Source organism: Haliotis cracherodii, unplaced genomic scaffold (genome assembly GCF_022045235.1).
Source record: "Haliotis cracherodii isolate W230 unplaced genomic scaffold, xgHalCrac1.p SCAF_10, whole genome shotgun sequence".
Lineage (NCBI taxonomy): Eukaryota > Metazoa > Mollusca > Gastropoda > Lepetellida > Haliotidae > Haliotis > Haliotis cracherodii.
The window spans coordinates 49070660-49089990 of NW_027266265.1; the positions used below are offsets into that span (position 1 = coordinate 49070660).

Consider the following 19331-nt stretch of genomic DNA (forward strand, 5'->3'; position numbering starts at 1 on the left):
CCTTTTAAGAAAACTGCTATCCAAAAATCGTATGCTGATCTTGTGTAAATGCATATACTGTACAAGTATATGTGAGAACATGGGCATTAAAACTAAGTTGTATCAGTGTACATATTGCACCATGAGAACTTCTGCACTGTGAATTAAACCATACAGTAAGAGAAACATATCCTCTAACACCCTTAAACCTGTGGAGATCACATGTACACGATTCGTTTCCTTGAATCTACAGCATGGAATTTCTACATCTAGGAATGAAATAGTTCTCAAAACAGTCTGACGGACTGAATTAACATTATACAATTCATCTTCAGCACACGACCAGACATTCATCCATCACACTGTGCACATATGTACATTATCACATTCTGCTGGCTAAAACTGACACGCTGGATTAACAGGCTATTGCCTGCCACAAAGATCCTAAAAGTACAAATTCTCTCTAAAATAATTGAGACATTCCTGTTAAAACGTTTCTGTAAATCACGTGTGAAGTCTTCATCACATACTATGGCATGACCAAAGTTGACGATGTTACATTGCAGAATGAAAATTTAACCGGGAACCGTAATCCTCCAGTTATCATCTCCGATTATCCAGTGTATTTTGTTTCCATTCTATTATCAATACTCTGAACACATTCTACATTACGGAAATGAAATCAAACAGCCATGTCTATTATCAGACATAGAAATTCTCCCATAAGTTTTTTTGATCAGAGTTTTTCTGAAGTGAGAGGTAATTTGAATCAAAGATCTGATATTAAATGGAGATACCCTGGATAATCGGAGAATTGTCTGTAAGTGAGGTGCAGCGATTTAGTGAAGGTGAAGGTCGAGAGTTATGCTAGAGGCTGCCCCATGATGAAGCTCTTGAACATCTCCAGACCAGGGACTGGTCTGTCTGTGGGCACCATGTGGCCAGCTCCCTGCAACACAACAGCAATACTTCAGACCTCGACATGTTGGTCTGGCAAAGAATATTTCTGTAAGAATGTAATTTTTGGAAGATAACCACTCATATTAAATTTGCATATTTTCCTAACAACACCGTAAGTGGGTTAGGCTTACACTCACATCTGCAATATGTTAGCCATAGTGTGATTATTGAGTGTTATAACAATGCCTCTTTGCAGGTGGGGTGAAATGGGGTTTAACTGTATTTTCAAGATTTCTTCACTTAAATAGTGACATGCATGCACCTGCATGCTTGTATTGGTCTGGGCCCACTTGCACAAAGCGATCTTAGCGTTAAGATGATCGTAGCTCCCATACTTTAACATTGGCTTACGATCATCTTAGCGCTAAGATCGCTTTGTGCAAGTGGGCCCTGGACTAAAGCTGGTTTCATAGTACTAGCTCACTGAGATACCACGCCACAGTTTAACATGGATAACCCACTCACAGTATATTCTGAAGCAGCCATTGTTTTATCCCCTAAATGCCGAGCGTGATATAGGGTAACAACAAATATCATGAAGTAAGACGAGTTCTATGGATGAACAACTTCTTTATTGCAATTAGTGCACAAATTGCAATAAAGAAGTTGTTCATCCATAGAACTCGTCTTACTTCATCACTCCAACTTCTAAATGCCACTGAAAGAAACAAATATCATCTCTTAATGTCTTTTGGTATGACGAGGCCAGAGATCAAACCACTCTCTCCTCCTTGCATATTCATGGTGAAAGGGGGATGTTTCTAGGGAGGAGCTGTGAGGCTGCTATATAAGGGGACTGAGGGGCCGAGTGGTGTTATCAAGTGTGTGATGTGATAAACAGAACTGGGCAAGTTGAACATTTCAGGATGTCAGTCAGGTCATACAGACCAGTCAGGTCAGTCAGGTGAATCAAATAATACAGGTGAATCAGATTATACAGGTAATAAGGGGAATCAGATTATATAGGTGAATCAGATTATACAGGTAAGTCAGGTGAATCAGATTATACAGGTAAGTCAGGTGAATCAGATTATACAGGTGAATCAGGTGAATCAGATTATACAGGTAAGTCAGATGAGTCAGATTATACAGGTAAGTCAGGTGAATCAGATTATACAGGCGAATCAGATTATACAGGTAAGTCAGATGAATCAGGTTATACAGGTGAATCAGATTATACAGGTAATTCAGGTGAATCAGATTATATAGGTGAATCAGATTATACAGGTAACTCAGGTGAATCAGATTATGCAGGTAAGTCAAGTGAATCAGATTATACAGGTGAATCAGATTATACAGGTAACTCAGGTGAATCAGATTATACAGGTAAGTCAGATGAGTCGGATTATACAGGTAAGTCAGGTGAATCAGATTATACAGGTGAATCAGATTATACAGGTAACTCAGGTGAATTAGATTATACAGGTAAGTCAGATGAGTCGGATTATACAGGTAAGTCAGGTGAATCAGATTATACAGGTGAATCAGATTATACAGGTAACTCAGGTGAATCAGATTATATAGGTAAGTCAGATGAATCAGATGATACAGGTATGTCAGATGAGTCAGATTATATAGGTAAGTTAGGTGAATCAGATTATACAGGTAAGTCAGGTGAATCAGATTATACGGGTAAGTCATGTGATTCAGATTATAAAGTTAAGTCAGATGAATCAGATTATAAAGGTTAGTCAGATGAATCCGATTATACAGGTAAGTCGGATGAATCAGATTATAAAGGTAACTCAGATTATACAGGTAAGTCAGATTAATCAGATTGTACAGGTAAGTCTGGTAAATCAGATTATACAGGTAAGTCAGGTGAATCAGTTTATACAGGTGAATCAGATTATACAGGCTGGTCAGGTGAATCACTAGCCAGTTTTAGTTAATACAATGTATAAACAGAAAAGATATATTCAGAGGATTCATCCCCAGTGTTGAGTACATTTCTCCACAATGCCCCAGTAACCATAGCAACAATCATGCGGACATCTTACCCTGACAGTGACCAGGGAGAGATTGCTGTACTCCTTCACAAATCCTGCAACCTGCTTCGTGCCGTCCTCCGCCTTGTAGAACCACTCCTTCCTGGGGGACGTGGCCTGAAACAGGATAGAAGGCATCACACAATGAAGACCAATGGTACATGTCTGGCAAATAGTGACACTCACTCACCTGCTTCTAGATCAATATGTTCATTTCCACAGCGGACAAGAGTAGCCATATAAGGTTCAACAACAATATTTTCATACTGAAAACCCAGACGTATACAGTCAATACCTTGAACTGGGCGAGTGAGTATTTGTTTGTTTTGTTTTAGTTAGTTTGTTGTTTAATGTCGCACTCAGCAATATTCCAGCTATTTGGTGACAGTCAGTACATAATCGAGTCTGGACCAGACAATCCAGTGATTGACATCATGAGCATTGATCCATGCAATTGGGATACGATGCAAGCATCAACCAAGTCAGGGAGCTTGACCACCTGACCCCATTAGTCGCCTCTTAGGCAAGCATGGGTTGCTGAAGACCTACTCTACCACGGATCTTCACAGGTCTTAGGATCAGACAGGCCATCAGAACCACAACATAGTCAAGTATTCTCACCGGAATGCCAAGAGCGTCCACGAACCATTCGTCACCGAGGAAATTGCAAGCCATGTCGATATCACCATTGTACACCAGCACTCGCTTCTGAAAAACAGATCCAGTCGTGATATAATGATCCATGGCACCCAGTGAAACAATTTTAGAAAGTCAGAATTTTCATGTTCTCCCAGTGAAAAATGGAAAGAATATTTCTTGAAATGGGGACTGGCACTAGAAACCCAGTTGTCAAGTTTCGCCTTGTAAAAGTTGAATAGTGAGTGAGGGAATGTTACACAGGGGGATGCTCAAGCGTTATTATTACCCTGGCCACTGGATCCACGCACACAATAATTCCCAGCTCCCTGGGGAGTATACAACCCAAGCTGCCTGTTAGGTGCTAGATGGTAAACAACCACATTGCCATCCCATCCTACCGGGTACCCACTCACTACTGGGTGAGGAGAGGCACATTTCGAACGAAGTCACTAGCCTAAGGAGACACCACATGTGTTACATGTGCTTCAGGGTAGGGCAGGACCGAAGCCCTAGAAACTCACAGGAAACTGACGAAATGTGGTATCCCATACCAAAACTCTCCGTGACCGATGTTGCATAACTTCACCTGATTTGTGACCTGTGCACTGCGCACAGGCCCACGTGCCAACACTGGAGGCCTCACCTAGATCTCCATTGGTGAGGCAGTGAAAATAGGAACTTGACATCAGCATTGTTCCATCGTAACTTGCACAGAAACTGTGTGAGCCAACATTGTAAGGCAGTCATGAGTTACAACTTACCCCTGCAGCAAGAACTTTCTTGTACTGAGCAGAAACGTCGCTGTAGATTCTGACGTATTTGCTGCCGACGTCCCCGCTACATGTCTCCCACTTCTGCACCACGCTGGGGATATGGAGGGCTGTCCTCACCTCCTCCGAGTTGAGATACATGGCCACGTTCCTGGCATCAATGCATGGTGGGTCCAATTTCAGATTAGCGGCACTCTTCATCAGCTGTAACAGCAATGTCTACTGCATCAGCAACACCGTTGTAGCAACATTTGATGCATCATGATTCATTTTACAACACTGTATACTACTCAAAAGATGTTAAGGACCACTCGATTCTTTCACATAACTACTGTTAACCTGTCGTGCCATGCAAGCATAACAGTGAAACTTTAGACTCAAATAGTAACAATTATGCCCAAACTGTAATGGTTGACATCTCTGGTATTGCATTATCAGGTCATGTGTCATTATAAAACACTGCATAATCATGATTATAATGATAGTTATTTGATTTCATAATGAGATGACCTTGCAAAAATAAGTGACTATGCTAAAAACAAAATTCCCGCTGGCTTTTGAAACTCCAAAAATTACCAATCCCCCCTAATTTTTGTCAGTCCAACAGACTCAACAAATAAAAAATCGTATGAAAATTACCTGGTTTTAATTCTTTCAACAAAAAAAGATTCAAAAGGTATCCTGTATTTGCCTGTCCCATGAACTACCGTTCCAAGCCTAATTCTAATGGTAAAAAAAATGGTAATTACATGTGAATGGGATCACAGTGAAAATATTACTGGGTCAATAGTCATTGCCATTGATGGATGGAAACTTTGTTCTAGGACAATTCCACACCAAGATCGAAGAATAACAAGAAATGCATAGTGTCAGATAGGATAAGTTTAAAAAATATATCCATACAACGATAAGTTTTAGTTTTAGTTGGAGTCAGGTAATATTGGTTCTTTCAATCAGTTTATCTCAATAAGGTTACCTTTCTATCTTTCCTGACGATGTCCAAAAATCCAAACGGATAACCAAAGTTAGATGACTCTATGATGTCTGAGTTAGGTCTCTTCCTTGACATGACGCCTCCGGCACATTCTCCATAGAGGTTGTAGATGTTGAGGCCCCCGGCATACACCACACTGGACGCTGCAGTCACCTGCAGCACAGTACAGTAGAGTTAGTGGAGGAAGACGTGGCCATGTAGTCTGGGTATCAGAATGTATTTAGGTGAGTGAGTGAGTGATTTTTAGAGAGAGAGAGTGAGTGAGTGAGTGATGTTTAGAGAGAGAGAGTGAGTGAGTATGAGTGAGTGAGTTAGTGAGTGAGTGAGAGTGATTTTTAGAGAGAGAGAGTGTGAGAGTGATTTTTAGAGAGAGAGCGAGAGATTAAGTGAGTGAGTGAGTGAGAGTATGAGTGAGTGAGTGAGGAGTGGGTGGGTGGGTGAGTGAGTGATTTTTAGAGAGAGAGAGAGTGAGTGAGTGAGTGATTTTTCGAGAGAGAGAGTGATTTTTAGAGAGAGCGAGTGAGTGAGTGAGCATGACACTTTATCACTAGGCTACCCCTAGCATGCTTGACAAGAACAGCAGATTAATGAGGAAATGGTGGTCTGGCTGCTGTGACGTCACAGGGGCAGTGGGGTAGCCTAGTGATAAAGTGTCAGACTAGTAGTGATGTAGTCGGACCTACCACTTTCTGACACTGAGGGTCCTGCATCATATCCGTGAAGAAACACCTCTCAGTACTGTTGGTCTTGCAACAAAACTTCTGTAGGTCCTTGAACATACTGAAACAAAACAACATTTACATCATCACCTCAGCACATGTTCATGTCATCAGTAAGACACAGGGCCCCAACCAAAGGATACATGATCTCAACAATGAGATATGGGATTTCATCAAACGATATGTGATCTCAACAATGAGATATGGGATTTCATCAAACGATATGTGATCTCAACAATGAGATATGGGATTTCATCAAAGGATACATGATCTCAACAATGAGATATGGGATTTCATCAAACGATATGTGATCTCAACAATGAGATATGGGATTTCATCAAACGATATGTGATCTCAACAATGAGATATGGGATTTCATCAAAGGATACATGATCTCAACAATGAGATATGGGATTTCATCAAACGATATGTGATCTCAACAATGAGATGTGGGATTTCATCAAACGATATGTGATCTCAACAATGAGATATGGGATTTCATCAAAGGATACATGATTTTAACAATGAGATATGTGATTTCATCAAAGGATACATGATCTCAACAATGAGATATGGGATTTCATCAAAGGATACATGATCTCAACAATGAGATATGGGATTTCATCAAAGGATACATAATCTCAACAATGAGACATGGGACCTCAACCAAAGGATACATAATCTCATGATACAAGACCTCAATCAAACAATATGTGACTTCAATAAGGAGATACGGGATTTCATCAAAGGATACATGATCTCAACATTGAGACATGGGACCTCAATCAAAACGATATGTGATCTCAACAATGAGACGTGAGGTAACAGTGATCTCAGCATTGGGATACAGGGTCTCATTCAAAGGATATGCCTATTTCAGCAAGGACATATGGGATTTTAACCAGGGGGTATGGTAATAGCATCAGATCACAGTAACCTCATCCTCAGTTACAGGTTACATAATCTCATCCAAGGGGTACAGTGTCCTCTACTATAGGACAGATCGTAAGTGGGTGACGGGATAATTTGACAAAATTAATAACAAGTTTCAACTGCAAATATGTTTATCAGGAAATAGCTTGAGATGAGGTGTGGAGAAATGGGGTTTAACGTCACGTCCAAGATTATTGCACTTATATAGCGACATGCTCTGTGTGTTCGTGTGTGTTTGTGTGGGGACTAATGCTGATTTATAGTGCTAGCCCACTGAGACAACATGCCGCGTAAGATGAATACCCGACTCAGACACAGTATACCGACTCCGAGCCAAGCAGTCCTTGTTTTAGCCCCTTAATGCCAAGTGCCAGACAGGGTACTGTATTTTAACGTCTATTGATATGATGCAACCGGGGATTGAAAACATAAGTTCATGTGATGACAATAGAGGTTTTGAATGATGTGACAATGATATGCCCAATCAATGAGAGATAATGCTATAGCATACCATACCTGTCTCCAATCAACCCATGGTAGTATGCAAAGTACAGGAGGGAGTTGTCATTAAATTTGTCATTGGAGAGTCCGTTACCAATGCCCATGCCCTGAAACATAACACCAAGTATGCTGAGTCTCAATGTGAGTGTCAACCCTAGCCTAAACTTCCATCTCTTCTGTCTTGGGTTCTGGTCATTTTCACTGATCTCAACAATGACGCCATCATGTGCAGTTAGTTTGTTGTTTGTAGTTTCTTGTTTACCGCCGTACCCAGCAATGTTCCAGCTTTATGATGGCGGTCTGTACATATTCGAGTCTAGACCAGACAATCCCATGATTGACAACATGAGCATCAATCTACGCAATTGGGATTCGATGACTTGCAGCAACCAAGTCAGCAAGCCTAACCACCAAATCCTGTTAGTCGCCTCTTACGACAAGCATCAGTTGCTGAAGATCATGAAGAAGCCTGATCTTCACGGGTCTGTGCTGTTAGTGACCGTCACAACTAAATGATAGACTTGTGAAAAGAGGGACCAAACCTGACATGGCACCCAAAGAGAAACACTTAGTCTCGTTCTATATTACATTGTTTATTCAAACCATTTTTAAATGATTTTTGTACTTGTTGCCACTCATTGTACTGAACTCCCTTATATCCAGACAAATATGTACCATCATGTATTCTTGAAAGAGGGGGAAGCTCACACTTGTCTCATTTTATGAGTGCATACTAATTTCAAGAACGAATTGAAAGAATTGCTAAGCATTTTACCTTGAAATTGATGTCCTTGTCATCTACAACAAGCGAGCTGAGGGTTGGCACGTAGATCCCCCCATAGCTCTCTCCCGTGATGAAGAAGTCATGCTTGGAGTAGTTCTGGTACTTGGAGAAGAAGTCCTTGAGGGCCAGGTAGTTGTCCTGGGCAACCTGAAATCAGTCAAGCATGTACAGCCTTGTACCACACAAATACTGGATCCTACTTATCAAGGTTTTTACATGATGCACAACTGTAGACAAAATGGACACACAAAAATATGCATGGGATGGACAATATCAAATATTCATTGTACCTACAGCGTATAAAGAGCAGTTATGGGTGTCTGTCATTTCATCCATCAATCATGACCACTGTCCACATGATCATTGATTCATTCCAGGCTCTAAGTAATTATCAAAACGTACAGGACACTACACCATTTCATTACTTTACAGGACCCTAATATTGCCTGCAAGGACCCTTACAATTCATTTTGGGGGTCCCCTGGACCCTCACCTTTGTAAGTCAAGGTAAAACCCTGTTACAAATATGTTCTGCAATTGCTGAGGGTGATATTCCTTGAGATTTTTCTACGATATTCTGGTGTGTGTTGGTGTGGCCCTGTCCTTGTGGGGTTGAAGAGCAGTTGTACATCGCCCTATTTTGGATTGGTTGAAGAACATACTCACCTCGTTATCATCTGTGGTGTAATTCTTATCATCTGAGTAGGAGAACCCCACACCTGCAGGTGCCTCAAGGTACAACATGTTGGCCGCCTGCAACACCAAACTCGGCATCAAAAACAATATCAGATAAACACTTAAACACCTCCTCCATACTGATGTAGGTGATGAGACTGGGTTGTGTAGCCCAAATGACAAGCACTAGCAATGCTACAAGTAATGTAATACAGTATAATAAGACGGGATCTAGACAAGGGGCCAATGTTAGCAAATCAGGGATTGACACTGACAGGTTCATTCCAGGACAGACAGAACATTTGCTTTCAAACGCCAATAGCACATGTTCATGGTAATACATATTGGTGTCTTAATACAAATGCAGGGATGAGAAAGGATATTTTCGTTTTCAGCAGAAACTTCTTTGCAATGGAGTGTGGTCCATAATTAGGGGGTGTTTATAGCCATCAGATTTTAATCGCAGATCCATGGAAGATTCTCGTCCATGCAAATGTGACAAGACCTGGACTTGTCGAAACCGTTTTAAATGATCACATTGACTGAACAATTCAGTCGGACACACCTCTGACTCAGTATTACAGCTTGTGCCTCACTCAGCAATATTCCAGCCAGATGACAGCCTGCTGTGAATAACCCCATCTAGTCCAGAATAATCAGTGATTGATACCATGATCAATAATGCCAAGCCATCAGGGTATTATGACAATAACTAATGAATCAATCTGAAAAACTGATCCAATTAATCATGTTTTTTTTTTGTTTTTTTTGTTTAACACTTCACTCTTCTCTAAGAGGCATTTAGAAGTTGGAGTACTAAGTAAGGATAAGATATATGGATGAACAACTTCTTTATTACAGTTAGGAGCAACATTTCGGTGTAGGTTCTATCACTTGCTTGATAACGGTGTTAGAACCTACACTGAAATGTCGCTCCTAATTGTAATAAAGAAGTTGTTCATCCACATATCTTATCCTTACTTAACACTTCACTCAGCAATATTACAGCTATATGATGACAATCTGTAAATAAACGAATCTGGACCAGACAATCCAATCATCATGAGTATCAATCAACGCAATTAGGATACGACATGCATCAACCAAGTCATCGAGTCTGACCACCTCATCCTGTTAGTCGCCTCTTACGTAAAGCATAGTCGCCTTTTACTGCAAGCATGGGTTGCTTAAGGCCTATTCTACCCAGGATCTTCACGGGTATCGTCTTTTGCGACAATCATAGGTTAATTGAGACCAACCCACATGGTCAGGATTACAAAACAGGAAGTACTGATGACCTTATCACACTACACAGTGATACAGTATTAAAGTACAGGATGTTCTTATGACACTGCATTACATTACACAGTGCTACACTTTGTACTTGGGTCTGGTATTTATCAACGTCTTACCAAGGACCAGCTGGTCTTGCTGTAGGTCACCGTCTTTCCATCAGGCATCACCTACAAAAGTCAAATGTTTCCGAAAATACTTGTATGTCCTTCTGAGTGAATATATTTTGTAACTAAATGAATGCAGGTACATTTTCCAAATTTGAACAAAAAACTGTCCAGATAATGTTGTCATCATGGTCATAATGAGGTGTTAATAAAAACGTACTGTTCAGATTAACAGATCCAAGAAGGAAAAAGGGCCTCCATTGAATGCATTATGTTAAAATACTGTGGAAATTATGAAAATAATAACCTTTTACATTGTTCGAAAAAAATTGGATACAATTTGGATCACATCCCTCTAAGCTCCACCTCAACATTCATCTTGGTGCAGATAAATCCTAGCTACATCTCCGTACTCATACTAATATAATAATACAATAGTGAGCACAGAAAATTGACGAGGCAGTTTATCTTATGCATGATTGTAAGTAATCACAATTCTTCATCATCCCTGCATCAGCACTTACCCTGAAAGGTCCATTTTCTGTGAGAAGTCCCAGGTCTGAACTGCAGCCCGGCCCGCCATTGAGCCACAGCACAACTGGATCAGTAGCAGGGTTGTTCATGGACTCCACAAACCTGCAACAACACGACACCATTACATACCCATATGGCTGGGACACTGCAGGGTACTCATGGACCGTACAGGTCAAGTCATGAGCCCTGGTATACTTCCACACATGGACCGTACGGATCAGGTGATAACACATGGCTGGCACCTCATGGCAGGTGCCCTGGTGATAACACATGGCTGGCACCTCATGGCAGGTGCCCTGGTGATAACCCATGGCTGGCACCTCATGGCTGGTGCCCTGGTGATAACACATGGCTGGCACCTCATGGCTGGTGCCCTGGTGGTAACAGATGGCTGGCACCTCATGGCAGGTGCCCTGGTGATAACACATGGCTGGCACCTCATGGCTGGTGCCCTGGTGATAACACATGGCTGGCACCTCATGGCTGGTGCCCTGGTGATAACACATGGCTGGCACCTCATGGCTGGTGCCCTGGTGATAACACATGGCTGGCACCTCATGGCTGGTGCCCTGGTGATAACACATGGCTGGCACCTCATGGCAGGTGCCCTGGTGATAACACATGGCTGGCACCTCATGGCAGGTGCCCTGGTGATAACACATGGCTGGCACCTCATGGCAGGTGCCCTGGTGATAACACGTGGCTGGCACCTCATGGCAGGTGCCCTGGTGATAACACATGACTGGCACCTCATGGCTGGTGCCCTGGTGATAACACATGGCTGGCACCTCATGGCAGGTGCCCTGGTGATAACACATGACTGGCACCTCATGGCAGGTGCCCTGGTGATAACACATGACTGGCACCTCATGGCTGCTGCCCTGGTGATAACACATGGCTGGCACCTCATGGCTGGTGCCCTTGTGATAACACATGACTGGCACCTCATGGCTGGTGCCCTGGTGATAACACATGACTGGCACCTCATGGCAGGTGCCCTGGTGAAAACACATGGCTGGTACAAGACTGACTATATATATGGAAGTACACAGGCACACAACACACACACACAAGATATTGTTCAAATTACAAGATCATGAAGATAGGACATACTTTTTTACACACATTAAAATTTGGATCGTTTCGACACCCACATTAATACAATGGTAAAATGTTGAATTAAAGTTTCAAATTTAAACAAAATTGAATCATTCTCACCAGTAGTGAAGTTTCTTTGTGCCGGATGCTTTAAGGTATCCTGAGAACTGTTGGAACGATGGCTGCTTTCTCAAACCGGGCATCATTTTTATTTCATCTTCTGGAACCATAGCGCAGCACAATGTTGCCATGGCAACCAGCGCTAGTAAGCTAAGAGCCATCTTAGGAAGTCTAAAATTCAGATAGAGATGAAAAGTATCAATCAAAACTATTAGTATAATTTTCATTTCAAACTAACTAAAGCTATACTTTTCAGATGTTAAATGTGCTAGGTCTCAGAGACAGGACACATGAAAAGTGAGTGAGTGAGTATGGTTTTAGGCTGCTTTTAGCAATATTCCAGCAATATCACGGTGGGGGACACCAGAAATGGGCTTCACACATTGTACCCATGTCGGGAATCGAACCCGGGTCTTCGGCGTGACGAGCGAACGCTTCAACCACTAGGCTACCCGATCGCCCCACAGGACACATGAAGCTTCAATTGAGGAGTAACATTTGAGGGAAATTATTCTGAACTGATTCTCAATGCTACAATCTTCCTACAGAAAATGTAAACATATGCAGCTCTACATGTTCAATAAGGAACCAGATTAAAGTATTTATGTCAATTGCTCAAGGAAGCTCGTCGGCAGTGTTCATTAGCTCCTATTACTCTGGAAGTTATTATAACATTATTATAGCGTATCCTATTGCATTAGCATCAGATACCGTAGTTAGGAGGTGATCGGAGCATTCAATATCAATATTCATATGATTCAATATCCGCCATGAGGAGGAGGTAGATTTCTGTGGCTGAGCCCCCAGCCGAACATGTTTGAAACACAAAACTGTTGATTTTAATTATATATTTTTTTCAAGATCTTGTAAATTATGGTCTGCAGATATGTAAAACAAGCAAGATAAAATGTGGCCATTTAGTTATTTATATATTCCTTTATACAAGGGATCGGTCGGAAGTGACAATATCAACTTGATCATGTTGATAACTTGCACTACATACAAGTTTTTTTAATATTTTTAAAAAATTGATCAATCCAAGAAACACTATGTGCCAGGTCAGCACATTGGTGGTGTTTGTGCCTGGGGCACCTCACCCTACCCTAGCTAAGTTAAAGGTGTGGCCTTCTCTTTTGTCATCATAACAAAGCTATATAGCCAATGGCAGCTGACACAGGTTAAGTCATATCATATAAAAAAACAGTACAGGGTGGTTGCCAGTACATATAAAATACAAAATATACAATAGGATTTAAGAAACACCACTCTCATCAGGGCTTTAGAATGTTGTAATTACTGGCAACATATACATGTCATGGCTACATTGTACTTAATTTTTGAATTGAATGTTCATTCAGACAAAGACTGTGGACACAATCCCATGATTAATCCATCTGATCATTGTTCGTAATTTAAAAATGACCCAAGGCTGAAGCTTGCTCAATTGGGTCATACTGGCAGCAGTTCTTTTACATTCATTCTAGATTAGAAAAGAAAAGAGTAGATCAAATTATACCAGAAAATGTATCAAAATATCTAGCTCTTTCATTTGTCTATATAATTAAGACTTTTATTATTTATATAATCATGTCATAAATAACAGGCCTATGCAATAGCTAACTTGATTAAAAGGGTATGCCATGAATTTGTAGACACTGCCAACTGAACATTGAACTCATAGACAAACCTGTAGTGAATTCGTAGACACATTTTATTTATATCAGAATTGAATGAGAATAATTAATTTTATGTATATTCTTAATACTTAACAGAATATTGACATGTCTTTCATTTACCTCTATAACATTCTATTACAAGATGGCCCATGATTGGCTGCGGCACTTACTAAATGTAAGTCACATTTTCATTCGTTACAAGTTTCGTTCATGTTTCTGAGTGCCTTAAATTCTTTTTCAGGTTCTTTTGTGAAAAGAATTAAATAGTAAAATAAGTATTACTACCGTATTCGACGTAATAAGCGCCCAGGGCACTTTCAAAATTAGAAATAGGGGGCTCTTATTAGAATATTATTTCGGTGAAAAAACAGAGTTGAAAGATAAATTTCGTGGTTTATGCTGACAGCCTGAAATGTTTATATACGACACAGATATATTTTTCCAGAATTTAATTGCCCATAATTGAAGTGTGTGTTATACACAAATAAAAAGGTCTTGTGTACATTGATCAATCAGAAAGGGTGCTAATTGGGATGGTTCACTAGCCAATATATAAGCAAATATCGCCGTGGCTTTATTAGAGCGGGGCGCTTATTACGTCAAATACGGTATTTTCTTAGCAGGATCCTTTTTTATAAATAAAATTCAACATGTATAAATATGTAATAAAACAATATTTAGTGTATTTAACAGTTTTGTCAACTAGTCCACAGTGAATGTTGTCAACGAGCTGGGAATGTAGACCTACAAAATCTCCACTGCTATGAATTTGTATGGCTAATAAATTCACCTGTGCGTGCACAGGCGATTACAAATAACATGGTATTTCAGTCGTAGGGAACACTACACCCCTTACTTCCTCCCCACGAGACTGCCGATTCTCACGATCTGGGCACCGTTCCACGAGATCGTAGCCTTAAAGGGGCACTAATCTAACGCCATTCCCCGGACTGGTTGTTGCCTTTGTTATTGTTTTTTCCCCCGTGAGTACCCGGATGATACGCAACGCAACTGAGCGTGACCAGAGACTGGGCTACCGTCTGCAAGGACAGCTAAATAAACTTGGAGGCTGGAGGCAATATTTGTTTTACGCATTTTTGCATAAACACTGATTGGTTAACTGTGATCTATAAAAATTTCGACAAAGGACACATGTTAATTAATTTCTTCAGCCTAAACAAACAGACAAAAAGAAAGGCGGAGCTCATCGGATTTGGAAATACCCCAGATGGTTATAGTTTAATGCTACAAAAAAGTATCCATGCAGTGAAAGGATTTTCGGATTTCGGCTTGCGTCGATAATACGATTACTACTCCCTTGTTGTCATCCACGTTTTCTCGTATAACCCTACACTTGTGTATTTGTCGTCATTCACTTGATGCTCAGTTAATGAATTTATTACAGGTGCAGTTAGTGGTAGCACCACTTACATTACCTGACAAAGGTTCCCATTTGGCATTTATTGTGTCTGGGGTAATTATTCAATCTAAATCCAGGTTTGAAGTGAGGTGAAATGTGTGTTATGTAATATGCACGTGGCAGCCCAGCAAGAGATGAATGATCAGTTGATTTACTTTGTTTTGTAAATCAACTGATCGTTCCTAGTCATCAAAGGATTAACAGAAAATACGTTGATTGATTTATCACTGTTATCTTGCACAGTGGATATGTCAAGAGTGAGTGTTTACATGTCTAGGTTTTCTAATACAAAGGGAATACACTCATATATTGGCGTGAAGTGCCGCTGTAAAAACAACATACTTTGTTCAAATGGTTAACTGATAATACGTTGATTGATTGATCATTGTTATCTATCACTCAATGCATTTTTTAGGAACCGTGGACGTTATGAAAATAGTTGTCACGTGGGCTTTCTCAGCCGACCATTGAGACGTGACACCTATGTAAAACACCTGAAACAATCCAAGTGATCAGTTGAGAAACGAACACGGGTTATAATATCCCGAAACGATATATATCTTTTAAAATATTTGATTGTTAGTGAGACACGTGACATCGAATAAGTTTCTTTGTAAAGCTGCAGACGAGTGGGATATTGTTCCTTTGTGTGGATATTCATGGATACATTCCTCGAACAAGGAAGCTGCCTAAAATTTATACACATAAATTTGGTAGGTTGTAATTATGATATTTGCATTTTGTTTTCCTTCTTTTGAACCGATTCGTTCTTGTTTCTCTACGTCTTGGTTGGGAAATTCTTCAATGCGCGATAGACGTTATTTTCACAGGTCTTTTCCTTTGTAAGCGTGTATATATTACTGTCAATTTGTAAAATGTGATTCTCTCAGGCAATTTATAAAATGTGTAAATATTTCAGTCATTTCGACTAAAAAATCTGTCCAGATTGATTAAGACGATCAAAAAGGCCTACAAACATCACAACAGATTATTATGTAGGATTAGCAGCTTTTCAACGTAACATTTTCAGTCTCTTGGTGATGACATTAAACATCAAAATGTTTGGAATTTGTTATCATGATAATACAGATAGAAATGTTTTTCAGTCACTTTGTAAAATAACTGAATATTTAGACGTTTAATAAATGTGTTACACATTTGACAGTAAAAAAAATATACACACTATAAAAAAAGCAATGCTCGGGTGAAATATTTACTTTGTGTTGCAAGTCAAAATAGTGTGAACGAAAATCGCAAAATTACCAAGCAAGTGACTTCGTCACCATTACCGATGCTATTTCATTTTGTTGATCAATTTGACCATACGCCCTTATTACTAACAATAAAAGTGACTAATGCGCTTACGAATGGCGCAGCAGAGGTCGCGAACTAGTCTAGATTTCTGCTATACATCCGGGTACTCACTGGGGAAAAACAATAACAAAGGCAACAACCAGTCCCGGGGAATTGCGTTAGATCAGTGCCCCTTTAAGGCGATATACAATATAGTTACTCCAATACACAACAATGACTTACGACAATTGTTGCGCTAATATAGTAATATCGCTTTATGCAACGGGTACCTGTGGCCAATACGATATCGTGGCGATATTAAGTCTATATATGCCTACAGAACAGTGAGCCTCGAGGGTATTGACATTTCTTTTAACAAATTCACGGTTGGGCTTATTGAAGTTACTGACTTCTGGAAAACGAAACTGCAAGAGACGTGATTCGTCATAGTCATTTTACCTTACAACAAATGTCCGAGTCCTAACTTACCTCGACGGTTGTCCTACCGAGTGTTCTTACTTCAACCGATTATCAACTGGAGATAACCTACCTCTTGTGAGCAGATAGGCGTGAGAATTCCTTCTGTGCGACCTCAATTGTCCAGACCCTTGATGTATGTTCGCACAATCTCACTTTAAGTAACTAGTCTATCAATCCAATCACGTGCCCATAAAAGAATCACATGACGAAAATCACGTGCCGGGGTAAAAAAGGAAATATCACGTGATTGGGGAAGTGGCGCAGAGAGGGAACTAGTTCCCGACTCTCTATGCGTGTCGTCAAGTTGTGTTATGAAGAGACGGAGCCCAGCTTTATTCGGTGCGCGCAGGGTATTGACTGAGTTCCTGTCTACCTTAACTAGTAGTCTAAAAGCACTAAACCTGCGGCGCGTAACAACAGTGGAACCAATTTAAAGCGAGTGGTTTCACTGATGGTTGGCGCAGCAAGCTCAAGTTTGTCTGATTTGTCTGGTTAGGTAGAAAGGAGCCCAGTCAAAGTAGGGACACTCGTTATCTGAATATAACCAGACACCCGAGTGGTCCAAGCCGATTTGTTATAATTCCCCATCATGTGATGGAGCAAAGATTAAACTTTGCTTTGTCATGATGAATCTACACTTTCATGTCGACACTGTAGATACTATTTGAAAGAAACAATAAATAAAGGCGTTATGCGGTATACCCCCCTCATCCCAGCCCACTCCGGGAAATATAATTATACGTACGTTCGATTAGTAAAATTTGAGTCAACCGATGTTACCACTTTTCTGGCAGCCAGGGTTGACAACATTCAACCTTAGTTAACCAGCGTTAATCAAGGGGAACTTAGGACAGTAACAAAAAACATCCCGCATATATAATGTAGCCTTAATAACAGATCGGGAGATCATATATCGGTATATGGTCTCTGGTTATAATAATATGGCCGCCAGGAGAAGGGTCAACACAACAGCAATTGCTATAAGTTACACACAACTACGTGAAGTTTACAATAGTTTCATTGCTAGTGTCAATAATACCCATGTACATTTATAATAATATCAATAATGTACATCTTTTGCCAACGCATGACCCCCGTACCACAAATATTTATTGTCTACCAAAGTTGTTTATCTTGCAAGTAACTACCCTTGAAGTGAATAGAAACTTTGAAAAAAGTGTTTCATTGCTTGACAAAGCCCAATCTCATTAAAATCAGATCTTAGTTCTCGCTACCGCTAAACAAAGCGGTAGCGAGAACTAAGATCTGATTTTAATGAGATTGGACAAAGCTTCCATTGTACCTTTTCTATTTTTAATGCATTTAAAAAGATGAAAAATGAACAATAACGCATTAAAGAACATTAAACGGGATGCAAATTAATCATCAAAGTTGTTTTATTGATTTAAGTTATTCTAAAGTATGTATGTCAACAATCGAAAGTTAAATTTCCCTGACACATTGATACATGTACAATCAATACATGGTTAATTGTATTCATTAAAATGTATATTCATCACTGAATCAATAAATAAAACTAATTAGCTTTAACGGAGACGTAACTTAATGGGGAGGCTGCTAACCAGAGTACAGCACCCCAGGGGTCCAGAGGTATGGACAACCTAGGTCACCGAAGTATGACGTAAATCGGTTAACATGAGCTAACATTGGGCAACCAAAGTTAACTTGGGTTCACCTGGGTCGTCCTGGGTTTTGAAATCGAACGCAAGCTGTGTCAACTTAATGGAATCGTATAGGAAACTACTAGTGAGTGAGTATGGTTTTACGGCGCATTTAGCAATATTCACCATGGAGAGGCCGGTGGCGGTGGTACTACCAAACTAAACTAAACTTCTTTGAGAGGCATTTGGAAGCTGGAGCACTAGGTAAGGATAACATATATGGATGAACAACTTTTTTTATGACAATTAGGAGCGACGTTTCGGTGTAGATTTTAACACCGTTATCAAGCAAGTGAAAGGCCTAGTGCTCTTTCTTTAGGCTGTTGTTGGGGTCTTTGTTGAGCTGCTTGTAGGCGATTGATCAGCGGATGTTGTCGGTTAAGGCATTGACGTGGGCTGTATCAGAGACCATAAAATAGATCTATTTTATGGTCCCTGGTTGTATCCATGGTGACAGTTGCCTTGCCTTTGTCTGCGGAGCGATGATGATATATAGTGTTGTCGGATTTTACAATATTCGGGATTTTCCTGTCATGATGAGTGAGGTTGGGTTTCTGGGGTTTGGGTGCTGGCAATATGGTGTCGCGGGAAGTCAACATACCCCCTGGGGCTAGTTGTAAACTCTTCTCGATGTTGGCGATGAATTCATCGTTGCTGGCCTGGATACTTGCTCGATACTTGGTGTT

General features: G+C 40.4%; 1 protein-coding gene across 2 annotated transcripts; it reads right to left on the reverse strand.

The window, feature by feature from the left end:
* Nucleotides 1-261: 261 nt before the first annotated feature.
* LOC139454478 (lysosomal protective protein-like) lies at nt 262-17165 on the reverse strand. Of its 2 annotated transcripts, none has more exons than XM_071236208.1 (13): nt 17034-17165; nt 12095-12265; nt 10867-10978; nt 10355-10405; nt 8934-9020; nt 8259-8414; nt 7499-7590; nt 6014-6110; nt 5313-5483; nt 4328-4540; nt 3549-3635; nt 2940-3044; nt 262-928 (listed from the first exon to the last, which is right to left on the reverse strand). In XM_071236208.1, exons 2-13 carry the CDS (start codon nt 12253-12255, stop codon nt 842-844), a joined length of 1419 nt encoding a protein of 472 aa, XP_071092309.1. In that variant the 5' UTR covers nt 12256-12265; nt 17034-17165; the 3' UTR covers nt 262-841. The 2 variants fall into 2 exon arrangements, with proteins under 2 accessions (XP_071092309.1, XP_071092310.1); XM_071236209.1 differs by having other exon boundaries at nt 16973-17165.
* Nucleotides 17166-19331: the final 2166 nt, after the last annotated feature.